The sequence below is a fragment of the Tursiops truncatus genome, chromosome 3, assembly GCF_011762595.2.
Source record: "Tursiops truncatus isolate mTurTru1 chromosome 3, mTurTru1.mat.Y, whole genome shotgun sequence".
Lineage (NCBI taxonomy): Eukaryota > Metazoa > Chordata > Mammalia > Artiodactyla > Delphinidae > Tursiops > Tursiops truncatus.
This window is the reverse complement of record NC_047036.1, coordinates 77,002,412-77,016,881: the sequence shown is the minus strand read 5'-3', so window position 1 is coordinate 77,016,881 and position 14,470 is coordinate 77,002,412. Positions and strand designations below refer to the sequence as shown.

The window sequence follows — 14,470 nt, the reverse complement described above, 5'->3', positions numbered from 1 at the left end:
AATAGTGGTTGATAGAATAAAAGTAACCATAGGTTTAATTTGGATGGATAAGCAATATGTAAATAATCAAGAGATGGTTATAACAACTTTTATAGGATAAGTAACTCTCTTTTATTTATCCCCAAAGAAACCTGAGCTTTGCTTCTTCCCTCCTACCCTAAAAGAATCGTGTCAGAAATTAATATTACTCAGCACAATTAAAATTACTTAGTAACATTACTTAGTAAATTACATATTACTTTTATAGTCCGTATATATTACAAGGCATAGTCCCTGGAAATAAGTGGACATAGATTTCTTTGGTCATAGAGCAGTTTTTATTGCAGTAGAATTGGCTTATTATAGTGGCAGATGTCAAGAACTAAACTTTTGAGCATTTTAGTATTGTCTACACTTTTATTCTAAGCTTAAGAATGCCCTACATTCTCTGAGAAATACAGAGGGTTAATTCAAGGAAATCTAAAATCAGTGAACCAACCAAGAGTTTAACAGACTCTTTTGACTATAAAACATCACCTTGTTGAAAGCATTTATCAAAATGGTTTCCCTAGCCAGTTCCAGTCTGCATTGTTTCTTGGATGGATGAAGATACTAGATCACTATCTTATTTATAGCTCAAGTACTAGTCAGTTAAACCCTAGAGTTACTTGATTTTCAAAAGAGCCAGTTGGTGCAAATATTTAATTAAAGCTAAAAATCAAAAGTTGAAGTCCTATTGAACTTCCATATGTAATGGAACTGTACTTAGTAAGTTAAACATTATTCTAAAACATGCCATATCATATTTGGCCACCTGTAATTACATTATCTTTTAAAACTGGATTGCATTAAAAAATATACAGGGCTTCCCTGGTGGCACAGTGGTTGAGAGTCTGCCTGCCGATGCAGGGGACACGGGTTTGTGCCCCTGTCCGGGAGGATCCCACATGCCGCGGAGCGGCTGGGCCCGTGAGCCATGGCCGCTGAGCCCACGCGTCTGGAGAGGCCACAACAGTGAGAGGCCCGCGTACCGCAAAAGAAACCCCAAAAAACAATGAGTTGAGGTTATGTTTGTGCAGTTAAACTTAGACTAAAAAACATTTAGGTGAAAAACTAACATGCTTGAGGCATTTGCTTATAGTGGTATTGACTTTATTTATTTTTTAAATGTTCAGTTTTTTTTAAGATTTATTTATTTATTATTTATATATTTTTGGCTGCGTCGGGTCTCAGTTGTGGCATGCAGGATCTTTCGTTGCGGTACGCGGGATCTTTACTGTGGCACTCGGGCTTCTCTCTAGTTGTGGCCTGTGGGTTTTCTCTTCTCTAGTTGCGGCACACAGGCTCCAGGGCACGTGGGCTCTGTAGTTTGCAGCGAGGGCTCTAGTTGAGGTGCATGAGGTCAGTAGTTGTGGCGCTCGGGCTTACTTGCCCCTCAGCATGTGGGATCTTAGTTCCCTGACCAGGGATCGAACCCACGTCCTCTGCATTGTAAGATGGATTCTATAGCCCTGGACTACCAGGTAAGTCCTGGTATTGACTTTTAGAACTTATTCCGGGTACCTTTCCCATTGACACAGTAGTCAGAAGCATAAAAAGTGGTATAGCATTCTAGCTGGCTCTCTTGTTGCATTTTTTAAAACGTTCAGGAACTGTAGCATAGTACCTAACATCTTCTTGTCTAAAACTGGGATTAAAATCAATAAAGGATTTGAGGTTCTCTTATGTACTTTTCTCTTGTAGGTTGTTAGATATCTTAAAGTTTTTCAGCAACAGTAATCCTAGTTTATCCTGTTTGGATAAGCACCCACAACTACTCCATAGATGAGGGTTTTGTTTTTTTAATGAAAAATGTTAACACAAATATTTATATATGTTCCTTTACTATACATGGTCCTTACAGAAAAAAAAAAAAAAACTGTTTTTTTTAGTTTTTATTTAATCAGAAGCTGAACCTTGGAAATTATAATGATTTTATAAAATTCATTTTCTTTGGAAACAAAATGCCAGAAGAATTGAATGAGCATTTAAGTGCTTTTCATGTTCAGCCCTAGGAGGTAACCTGTTACAGAGGCAAGATAAGGAAAGGGTACTGTATTTGAAATTCCGAAGTCTGGATTTGAGGTCCAACTCTGCTAACCACTAGCTTGGTGATTCTGAGCAATGAACTTTGCCTGTTGGAGACTCGTTTATCTCCCTCTGAAATGGGGGATGATGATGTCTTCCTACCACCCACGGCTGGTTTTAGGAGGCCTCACTTGAGACTGTGGATATAAAAATACTCTGTACATTACAAAACTATGTAAACAAAAACAAGTTATCGTTTTTGTTGAGGAATCAAGCAATACAGATAGAACTCTAAGCATATCAGGAGGTTAGGTTCTAAATTCAGGTCATGAAGCAAAAGATTGGATAGAGCCCACGAGCCACAACTACTGAAGCCCGCATGCCTAGAGCCTGTGCTCTGCAACAAGTGAAGCCACCACAGTGAGAAGCCTGCACACTGCAATGAAGAGTAGCCCCTGCTCACCGCAACTAGAGAAAGCCCGTGTGCAGCAATAAAGACCCCATGCAGCCAAAACTAAATAAATAAATTTATATTAAAAAAAAATTACTCTTGAGAATCCGTAAGTTGATGTAAAGCATAGTGGTATTGTTTTGTCCATACAACCCAGAATAGTAATCTATAAAGTATATAATGCATATAGTTGTATACCGCATATATAAAGAGAACATAGCCAAAGTGATTTTATAATACTTTTTCTATCATAATGTAGATAAATACTTGTAAGTTAAATATGTGTTAGACTCTTTTGTATCATAACAACTAGGAGTAAGAAAACCTATGAAAGAAATACACCCCCCGTGTAGTGGTACGATAGACACAGGCATCTGGAAAAAACAATAGCTAATGGTAGCTAAAGTGGGCATAGTTCAGAGTTAGCAAAATGGTGGCAGCAGTGTTTTGTTTGGTGAGAAAAAGGTTTAACATTTTAAAATTTGAGTCCTTTCTCAGCTGGGCATTCATTCCCCAGGTACTCGCCACGGCCCTGTTGCTTTACACCCAGTCTCTTTCACATTTACCTGCATTGGGTCCTTAAACTCATTGAGTCTTTGATTTCTGATTTATCTAAAACAAGGCCTAGCTGAGGAAATTAATCTTAAGCTTGAATGTTAAGTGATTAGTATGGATTGGCAAAATAGTGTTTGGGAAGGTATGCCAGGTTGAAAGAACAGATAAATAGGAGGTAGAAATAGAGAGGAAATTGTTTACAAACCAAACAGACTGAAAAAGGTTAACACTGCTTAGCCACAGTTGGGAAGTGGAAGATGAAATTGGTTGGTCCTATAGTTGGACTGTCTGCTTTCTACGTGGAGGAGTTTGTTTTGCTTTGATAGAACCCACTGCAGGCTATGTTACATGCTGAGGGTGGTATCTGAGAAAGCTTCTGCTAGCTATTTGAATGAGTAGCCATTTGGAAGGAATTGAAGGAAGGGAGGAAGGCCTTTGTCTAGGTGCTTGGTGATAGGGACCTGAAACAGGCTAGGAGCTTTCAAAGTAAAGACTAAGCTTAATATGAGGGAGTCTGGGGCAGACAGGCCCCAGATGATGATTGAGAGCCCTGAGCCACCTTTGCTTCTTTAGTGCATATGTGCGCATGTACACCTGATATTCAAGCTTTCATCACATTTTATCATTCTTTCTTGGGAAGGTCTGCTCATTCCACCATCTCCTGTTTGCTCCAGACGAAGCCATACTAATTTAGGCCTTTATCACTAGAGTTTTCCTAAATAAAACATTCCCTGGAGCTGGTGTCTAATCCTTTTCCCTAGCCCCAATTGATCTCTGTCTTTCTTACACATGACTGAAAGAGCTGCTTTCCGTGAAACACTTCATTCTTTCAGCAGCTCACTTTCTTATTCCAAAAATCAGAAGAGCCTCCAGTTGTTTATCATGTCAAAGACAAGACTTAAAGGCCATCCCTAAAGGGGTAATGGAAGGGATTAGGATAGGGTTATTTCACAGGGTGATGAACCTTTAGAAATTATGAGGTCTGAAATTTAAATTACTGTCCTATTTATTCTGTAGTGGATAGAAGCTAAAACTGAAGACAAATTTTGAGGTCAAGGATAGATTAGCCAGGGATCACCAGGTCCAATTCTCATCCTTTATGTTATGTTTCACGTGTGAAAAGACCTGCCGTCTGCCTGCACAGTACCCATTCCTGTCTCCTTGCTTTTTTGCTTAGGACACTCCATCTCCCTGGAGTTTGTCTTTTCAAAATTGCTACTCAAGAGCCATCTTTTCCATGAGCCTTTTCTCTTTTCTAGTATCTCTTCTAACCCATACTTTTCTTCTTTGTGAGAATCCTTACTGCACCTCCCAGCAGTACTTAGCCTAGTACAATATTTAATCGTTTTCAAATGTTCTCCAACTAAAATGCGAACTCTGGCATAAAGGAGCAAGTGCCCATGGATCTACCATAACAGATGTGTGTGGAGCCCAAGATGGTAGAAGAAAAACAGTATGGCAAAACAGGAAGATTGAGTCCTAGATTCTGGTCCTAGCTTAGTTATTAATGGGACGCATGGCCCATTGTGGTTAAGGGTGGGGCTGGGCACCAACTGGAGTACCTCTGGACCTGGTATTCTGTGATTCTAGCAGTGTGCGATTGCCTAATAGAATGCGGTGAGGGGAGAGGGAGAAGAGGCTGTGCGTTAAACTTAAGGTTGTGAGCCTGGAGAACCAACAAGATAGAAGCACCCTTGCCAGAAAGTAGGAAAGAGGTGCCAGTTTGGCGAGGGGCGGAGGTGGTTTAGTGTTTGCCAATTTTACTGTCATTGAGAGTTTCTAATGCAGAATGTCCTAGGCTGTGATAAGTTGCAAGTTGCAGAGAGATGCCAAGTTGAGGAATAGGGAAGAGATTCAGAGTCATCACCAAATAGGCAAGGTGAGCCTCCAGGGGAGACTGGATCTAGAAAGAGGAAAGTGAAAGGCATGATCAAAGAGCTAGGAGGAGTGGTTTCTCCAGATGACATCCAGTGAAGAAGTGAGCAATTTGAAAATTGAGGAAAGTTAGCATTTGTTTGGCCAAGAAGAATTGATGAACTTGATAGAGAAGTTCAAATTCCAGTGGTGAGCTGAAGATAACCTTCCTGCAAGGAGTCAGAGAGGAAAGTGTAACCAGCCTCAGAGGAGATGTTCAGTGTTTGTGATTTGAAGAGAGAGCAGGAGGCAGGGCTGATTGAAATATTCTGAAAGCTAGAACCTCCACCTGTCTTAACCTAAATTGTAGTGCCACCTACTTACACACAAAGCGGGCCTCCCCAGGGCTTCTGCACGCAAGCTACCATTACTTCAGGTAGAGGTTTAGCTATGGAAGGTAGGTTTGGGTGAGGTTTTCTCCCTCTAAGGAAATTCAAGTTAGCGTTAATCTATATTTTATATTTTCATAAAACACTGTGAATTAGAATGAATCACTATGAAAAATTGTTACCTACTTCTCCCACACCAAGAAATAAATTTTGTCACCCAGTAGTGCTTTGATTCTGCTGATAAGTCTAAAGTTAAATAATCTTTTTATGGTGGTAGAACAATGATAATAGTATCTATTATGTTTTCTTCAAGAAGATGTTTATCCATTTTTATAAATAATAATAGAATGGTTAATGCTACCACTTGATTTTATATTCAGATGATCTGTCTTTTAAAGTACTTATCCTAAAAAAAAAAAAAAAAAAAAAAAATAAAGTACTTATCCTTTCCTTATTTCTCAGTTTATTGTAATCCTGATTAGTAAACTTTTAAATCTGTAGAGAAGTTTTGGGAAGTACCTGGTAAGTAGTAGTTAATGTGCAGTGGCTGAGGGAGGGGCATATGGGTGCCTCTGTATTTTTCTTTAAGGTAGAGTTGAGACCAGAAACCACTGCTTTTGTTTTTGTGCATTGGGTTTGGATATGAGGGTATGAAGAATAGTTTACAGGCTGATGTGTTACTATTAAAATGTTACCCAAATCTGATTTCCCCATGAATTTCTGTTAGCAGTTTGGAAAAGCGTTCCAGTAGTGGTGAACCGGTCCCATACTGGTGACTTTAGGTACAGGAAATCATGCCTGAGACTCTGGTAGATATTTACAGTTTCAGCTTTTGTTCTAAATACACAGCTCTATGAGAAAATATAAAAATTATGAACAGGACAAAGCTCATAATGAAACAAAACATTGTTCTAGAAATTATATTCTCCTGGTGAGAAGCTTGTGAGAAGATTGGTAACCTGTTTGACCCTCAACTAAAAACTAATCTCTGGTAAAATGTGAGAAAATGGAAACCACAGTTCATTCTCAAATATTTTAATTTTATATTTCTAGCGTCCTCTTAAGAGTTTTGCAAAGTTTCTTTGACTATCTCTTGCTTTCCCCTACCTTTTTAAAAAACATATCAAGAAACTAAGCCATAATACTTTTTCATGTAAAATTGAATTAGTACACTGATCATTTTTTGCCAAATCATGTCAGTCATTTTCAAAAACGTGATTAGCTACACTGCCAAAAGATACCTTCGGTTGTGTATTCAGAGAAATGTCAGCAGTGCAGTATCATTTATCAAGGCATCTTAATATGATGATATATAAACCTAAGTATGTAATGAAAAGGTTTTCACAGACTATAGCACTGACCAAGTGCATAGGTTTAGAGTTTAATCATTTAGTTCCATGTCCCAGTAACCAAGGTTGACGTGTTTGTTTCTTATGTTTCTTTTAATAGAATTTAATTCCTTTTCGACCTTCAATTCAGTTCCAAGGGCTCCAAGGGGTGAGTACTCTTATTGTTTTAGCAAGAAAATCTAATCTTACACATTATTATATTTACGTCTTAAAATTTGTTTTCACCTGTGCCTCTTAATATAATGTCACTCATATTTTGTGAACTTTGTAACTAAATGTAAATTTATGACACCTTTAAGACTTGAATTATCTTCTTGATTTAGTTAAGTAATTCAGGTATAGATATTGAGAGTAGTTTTTTCCAAGTCATAGATAATTGATTTTTTAACCTTTTTATTGAAGTGTAACATACATCATAGTATTATGAGATTATATTTTGTTTACCACAATTAAGTAACCATAAAGAATTATTAATTTCAGGCAAGTTATGATTATGTGATTGTTGTTAATATTAACAAACTTCTGCTGTCTATGGACTTTAATACTAGGAAATGAAATGTATATATAGAAAATTGAATTTTTCTAGTACACAGAATAAACAAAGTATTGTCTATTTTATTGCTGGATTTAAAAGTATAATAAATGATAACTCCTAATAAAATGCACCTATGAATTTTGTATTTGTAATAGATGATAAACTTTTCAGGAGTAGCGTCAATATTATTTCATAATTATTACTATTACTATTTAATATTAATTAAATAGACTCAGTCATTCCTTCATTTAAATTAATATGCATTTCTGAATTTGTCTCTATATACTGTCTACAGTATGGAGATTTGGAATATCTGTAAATGGATTTTAGAGCTCTAGAGAAAAGGCAGCCTGAGGGGGGAAGATCATATTCCTATTTATTATAAATCTATACACTTGTGAATTTTTGTTTATGTCACAAAATGTAAAAATTCAATGTGAATAAATACAGTCTTTCTAAACTTTATAACTTGAAAACATTTCAAGAGTCAGGAGATTAATTGTATCATTCAACACCAACTAAGAGTACTTCTAAATCTTGTGGAATGTTAACTTGAAGGAGATGTTTGTGTGTGGATGTCAGAGGTTTGCTTCTACATGATAGCTTTACAATGAAGTCCTTTTTTTTCTCTCCCCAGTAACTGAGTGTTCATGAATGGGATCCTAAATGGAACAAGCATTCTTCTGAATTTTGTTTCATAGCTTTTTAGATAGTCTCTAGCGCATGCTGATACTATTTTTGAGGTATTAGTGTCAGTTGTTTACGTGAGGCTTCTTGAATTTTCTTACAAATTTTAATGGCATCAACAATATCTGAAGGGATGTTCCAGAGGCAGGCCTGACTTCTTCAGCTCAGCAGGGCTACCCATTTCAGTAAAGGGTTATCTGGGAAGAGAGGGCAGTACCCAGAGGAGAAGAGTGGGGTTTGAGCTGCTTTTCCCTCACTAGCAGCTGACACCTTGTTTGGTGTCTGCTTCTTCCCTCTTCCCTTAATTCTTTCATTCTCCCAGTTGGGACGTGGAGGCCAGGGAAATGCAAGTGAAGGACATTTTCTTAGGAGGCAGTAGGCTAGACTGAATAATGAGGAACCAGTATGTGCAGGCTTCCAAGCTCTTGATGCAGAAACATGTAGCTTTTAGCAGTCTTAGAAGGAATATGATTTTCTGTAGCATACCAGTTACCCCCCAGGCCCTAGGTACCTTTACAAAGCAGGCAGTTTCTGTTTGAAACCTTGGACCTCCCTTTCTGAAATCTCCTACGTACCTCCCCCAAACTTTCCTATCTCTGTGTCCAAGCTTCCCCAGTTTATCTTTGCAAGCTCCATTCTCTCTTCCTACTCTATTCTTTGTTTGAATATAGTTCACTGATAAAAGTAATTTAGATATAAATGACTGATAGGTGTAAATCTTAATGGGTGTTTGAATTTTAACAGATAAGCTTTTTAACCAAATGAATGGTTATTGGAGTTGGGAGAGTATGAATGCAGAGAGAGGAGGGAGTGCTGCAGGATGAGAGCTATAGGATACTTGGCCCTACCTTGCTTATTCTGCATTCTGTCTTCTCCATCCCCTCACCCCCCACCACAGTCCCCTTTTTATTATTCTAACTGGGAACAAAATATATGGACTCAGCATTGTTTCAGAGCCTGCAGCTGCATTCCATCCACCCCTCCCCCCCTTCTCTTTGCAGCGCTCTCACCAGCCCTTTGGGACTTAGTAAAAACAAAGAGTCATTACTGGGGAGAGAGTGGGTTGGCACAGCCCACAGGGAATACACAGAGCCACAAATGTGAGGGTCTACTGTACAGTGTTCCTCTGTTTTTCTTGAGAGCCACGATAATTTAACATTGCCGGTGCTGATTGCTTTAAAAACTATCTGAAGAAGTATACTTACAGAGTTTTCCTACGTGGAAAATGTTTAGGACTTTAAATTGGAAGGTTTTAATTTAGATTTCCCACAAAAGAGTTTTTCTCAATGAGAAATTTTAGTTGTCTTTTAATATAGTGTTTCAGATACTTTGAAAGTTTCTCTAGAAAGAATGTGGCAAGTCTAACAAATGTACAGGTTTTACATCAAATGTGATTGAAAATATACATTAACTATCATGATAGTGTCCTATATAGACATATTTGAAATACAACTGAAATATTGTTAAAATATCATTTCAAAAGTGAACATTTAGTGTTAAGATTATTTCCTCTTTCCCTGATGCTAAGCACTGCATGTTTATGCTGTTCCTTGTTACTAATTATAGGATTTTTCCCCCCTCTATAATGTCTTTAGAAGGTCAGAATTTGGGTCTTGGCTGGTCAACTTTTAAGCATATTTACTTTTGTGCCTGAACACGTTCTCTTTTTCTTTTTTTTATAAATTCATTTATTTTATTTATTTATTATTTTTGGCTGCGTTGGGTCTTCGTTGCTGTGTGCGGACTTTCTCTAGTTGCGGCGAGCGGGGCCTACTCTTCGTTGCGGTGTGCGGGCTTCTCATTGCAGTGGCTTCTCTTGTTGTGGAGCATGGGCTCTGGGTGCGCGGGCTTCAGTAGTTGTGGCACGTGGGCTCAGTAGTTGTGGCACGCGGGCTCTAGAGTGCAGGCTCAGTAGTTGTGGCGCATAGGCTTAGTTGCTCCGCGGCATGTGGGATCTTCCCGGACAGGGCTCGAACCCTTGTCCCCTGCATTGGCAGGCGGATTCTTAACCACTGCACTACCAGGGAAGCCCTGAACACGTTCTCTTAAATTGAAGTTTTCTTCTAAAAAAAAATGCAGACTGGACCATTAAAGTATAGCAATATGCTCTTAAAGAGTGAAAATTCTGAGAATCATTGATTACCTGGATTTTTATCATCACAGTTGGGCAGCAGCTTCTATAGCATAAAAAATGAAAATTTGTCTTTCACACTTCATCTCACCCTTTTACCTTACTGGAAAAGCATAGTCAGGAAATTGAATGGTCATTGAAGGCATTTTATGGATTCTGAAAAGATGAGGAAGTATCTATAGGAACAGTTAATTGTGTTTTCAAAACTGATAAATATCAGGAGCTGAATACATCAGCCAAAAATACCTTGTTGATTTTTAAGAGTATGGCTCAACCAATTATCCTTGCAGTTCTAATCCGTACCTAGGATACTCATAACTAAAGGTGTACTAGGATTGTACATTTTTATAGACCATTCTAATTGAATAGAAAAGGTAGCTGGTAAGAGTCACATGGCTACAGTATTGAGGTGTTCAAGTTATAACATTCAGAGGGGTGTAATGGTATAATGCACATGGTTTACAAAAGCTGCATCTTTATTGTTGAGCAAGCTTTATCCAAATCACGGTAGTTCTGTCTCATATTTCACTGGATACCGAAAATGTGGCAGGTGAAAATTTTCCAAAAGTGTGTGTTTCAGTAAAATTTTAAAAACTAATTACTCTTGAGCTTCCCTGGTGGCGCAGTGGTTGAGAGTCCGCCTGCCGATGCAGGGGACACGGGTTCGTGCCCTGGTCCGGGAAGATCCCACATGCCGCGGAGCGGCTGGGCCCGTGAGCCATGGCCGCTGAGCCTGCGCGTCCGGAGGCTGTGCTCCACAACGGGAGAGGCCACAACAGTGAGAGGCCCGCGTACCGAAAAAAAAAAAAAAACAAAAAAAAACAAAAAACTAATTACTCTTTATTTTTATGTTTGTTGAAAGTTTCTTATCTAAAGACACACAGCTGCTGCAGACTCAGCTGTAACTACTGTCTAGGTCTTCACTCTGCCAGGGAAAATTCTCCCCACTATACCACACAGCTGTAAAAGGAGAAGTATTGGAAGTAAGTTAACTCAGTATTTTCAAGTAATGGCAGTTGTTACTGATGCAGTTATCTACTAACATAATTACTCAATAAACTATAAACAGGTGCCTAATCAGTGAGTGTGCTAATAGGTTTATTGTTCTGTTTGTTTCTTATTTATTGCACAAACATTCTTTTAGCCCTTACTGGTGCCAAGTACTTTGCTGAGTGCTTTGTGTGCAAAGATACAGGGATGGGTAAGACATGGGCTGTGCCCTCAGGGAACTCAGAATCTGACAAACATATATAGACTAATACTCAGGAAAGAATTAATAATGTAGGGCTTATCCAGAACCCTCCTTTCAGAACTTCTATAGATACAGGAGACTCTCAGAAACAAGGCTTATGTATTTCTGATTGGTATGAATCAGGGTTTTAAACAAAGGTTTCGGTAGATGCAAAATATTATATCCTGGAAATAGGTATGTAAAATTCCAGAAGGTCTGTTAAAATTTATGGACACACTCATACACAAAAAGGTAGATCTGTGATATGTTTATAATTCAGATAAAATCTGAAATGGCAAAGTTTTCAACAGCAAATAATGGCCACATCTGTTGGCCTGTGTCAGCCTTGCAGAGTGGACTTGCCTGTGGCATCAGCGACTCATGCAGGGAATGATTGTCCCAGGGCAGTGAGAAATAATGTTAACTTTGTCACAGTAAATAGGATTCCAGACCTCAGTATTAACTCAGTATTTGTTATGAGAATGTTGTTCCACAATTCTCTCTAATTTAATTGCTCACTTCAGACTCAGCAATCTCAGAGGCTTTAAAAAATAGAAGTTTGCTTTGCATATGTAATTTAGAAATTAACCTTAAGATGAGGACAGAAAATATTGTCTATAAGTACCATGTTATGTCTCCTGTGAAATACTGAGTAACACACATTTTTCTAAGAATGAGCAAGGAACAGCCAGTCAAGCAGCTTTTAAATGTACGCCTTCCAAAAAGGCACACTGACCTTCTGAAGATGAAATCAGCATTTAACTGCTAACTTTAAAGGCTTGAATAGTGTTAAAATTTTTGCAGTAGAGCCATTAACTCTAAAGAACAGAGTTGGATTTTCTTTTTTTTTTCTTAACTTCCAAACTTAGCAAAGCATTCAGAAATATTTTGTTAATTATTTATTTTCCTTTTGGGGGGCTGGAGAGAAGATTGGGTTTGAAAAACTAAATTATACAGTATTTGAAATTAGTAGCCAATTTCAACCCACCTGAAAATACTTCCCACAGACTACCCTTCTCTAATCTACTTGATACTCAGGAAGCAAAGATAACTATCTGCTTGAAACAGCAGCAGAGATAAAAATAAATCCCCAGCACTGTCATTCCTTCTTAGATGATATGCCTGCACTCTGCTTTCCCCTGCTGTTTTTGGTTTGGCTAGTCCACTGGTTTTGCCAACGGTTGTGTTTAGTCAGTCTGCTCAAAGGTTGCTGACTAACAGCTACCTTTATACACTCAGCTCTGAAAGTAGTTAATACTACAAAGGTGTTAAAATTAAATCCTTTTATGGCAGTTCTGTTTTAATTCTTTTAATATTACAGTGGTTAACATGTGTAGATAACATATTTGCATTGAATTATAACCCATTAACCACATGTTAATTTATTAAGGTATTAATACAATGGTAAATTACCCAATTTGAAAGAAATATTTAACTTTGATATGTATCAAAGTTTATATAATTTTTTATGTATATAGTATAATATACAGTGTGTGTGTGTGTGTGTGTGTGTGTGTATACATATATATATATATATGTAAAATATCATATTTGGCCAGTGGTATGGACTGACATTCTGGAAACTCCTATTATCTCAAACAATAACTGAATAATAGTTTGAAGCTATTGACCAACTTCTCTATTTTATGTTACCACCCACCTCTGCTCTCCTTTTCTTTCTGGATAAGAATTACCTGTGGGGTTTCTAAATAAAAAAGAGTAGAGAGCTAAGTTCACAAATCATGGCCAGGTACCACTACAGACACCAGTGACATAAAGGAGACGTGCAGAATGGTGAGGGTGGGAGGGTGACTTTGACTGTATGGTTGTGTTGCCTGAGGAAGCTATCTCAGTGTATACCACACAGGCTCCAGTGTGGGCCACAGCAGGACAAGCGTCCCAAAGCACGATCATAAAGGAGTTGAAGACTAAATCATCCTGCTCTGTCCTTCACCAAACTGCAGTCACTTTGGAAAGCAGCCATTGGAACTATGATTGAAATCTGAATTTGCTACAAATACCATTAACTGCCTTCTTAGCGGTCAGTTAAGCTTAATATCTTCATTCAACAAGTGTTTGTGAATATTTGCACTGTACCAAGCACCACGGTAGACAGTGTTTGGACAAAGGTAAATAGGACCTTGAAATTCCAGCTCTTGTTCCTGACACCATCTGTTTGTCAATAAAATCTGAATCTGATGGTTTTGCCTTTTTGTTTCCCACCAAAAACTGAAACTTGTGAAATTCAGTTGTTTATGTTACAGACATTGTCACTTAACAGCACTCACTTATTTAAGCTTGGAAAATAATAATCTTTAACCATTTTATAACACTTATGGTTCTTATAACTAACCCACCCCTAAATTTGAGCCACAAGCAGTATGTAAATATCTTTTGACTTCTTACTATGTGCAAGGCCTTATCCTTATAAGAGCTTTATTAAAGAGGTTATAAGAGCTCTATTAAAAAGAAAATTCAAAATTTAAAGCAGGAAAAACAATTTAGCAGAATATGTCCAAGCCGCAGATCTTACTTTAAACAATATTTAACACAACAAAATTACTATATGTTGTTGATTCCAAGGCTTGTTTTCTTTTTAACATTTAACGTCTTTGGAATTAGAATATATCTCATTATCAACAGCATCTTAGTACTGTGTCATAGTTTGTCAGCATTTTATATTATGCAATGGTACATAGTCATACAGTTGCTGGCAGCTTAACTACAGCAATGCAGTGGAAGTATTTAGAGAGTTTCTATATCCTGCAATAAGATTTTATCTAACTAGAATCTTTTCAAAAGTTTTCTTTCCTGACCCCACCCTTGACTGGTTTGCTTTTTAACTCCATATGTTAGATAATCTGGAGAATTTATAGGGAAGGTAAATTTTTATAACTATTTTTGTGATTAAAACTGGAAGGAACAAGAGTATGAAATTAAAATGTTCTCAAATTTGTTTTTAGGCTAAAAACCTTACAAAAGTAATTTGTTTTGAAAACAAGTTTAGAAGAAAAGAGTTTTACTGACTTAAAAGACTTAAAAAGCTCATAGACATGCTTTGAGGCTAATGAATTTGCCCTTATCAGGCTAGGAATTTTCAAATCTCTCTAATTGGTCTTATACTTTGTACTGTATTTACCAGAAATGCACAGTCATCTATTATTTTGCTTATAGATTCCAACTTTTTTCAATAAGTATAACTAAAATTTATTGAATATTTATTATGTGCTAAGAATCCTATA

At 37.5% G+C, this 14,470-nt stretch overlaps 1 protein-coding gene across 1 annotated transcript in view; it reads left to right on the top strand.

Moving 5' to 3' along the window:
• Positions 1–14,470, top strand: part of ELL2 (elongation factor for RNA polymerase II 2) — a 94,155-nt gene that overhangs the window by 12,828 nt on the left and 66,857 nt on the right. The window contains exon 2 of the mRNA XM_033853046.2: positions 6,745–6,792. Coding sequence (XP_033708937.1) covers positions 6,745–6,792 — 48 coding nt within the window. The remainder of the gene's footprint in view (positions 1–6,744; positions 6,793–14,470) is intronic.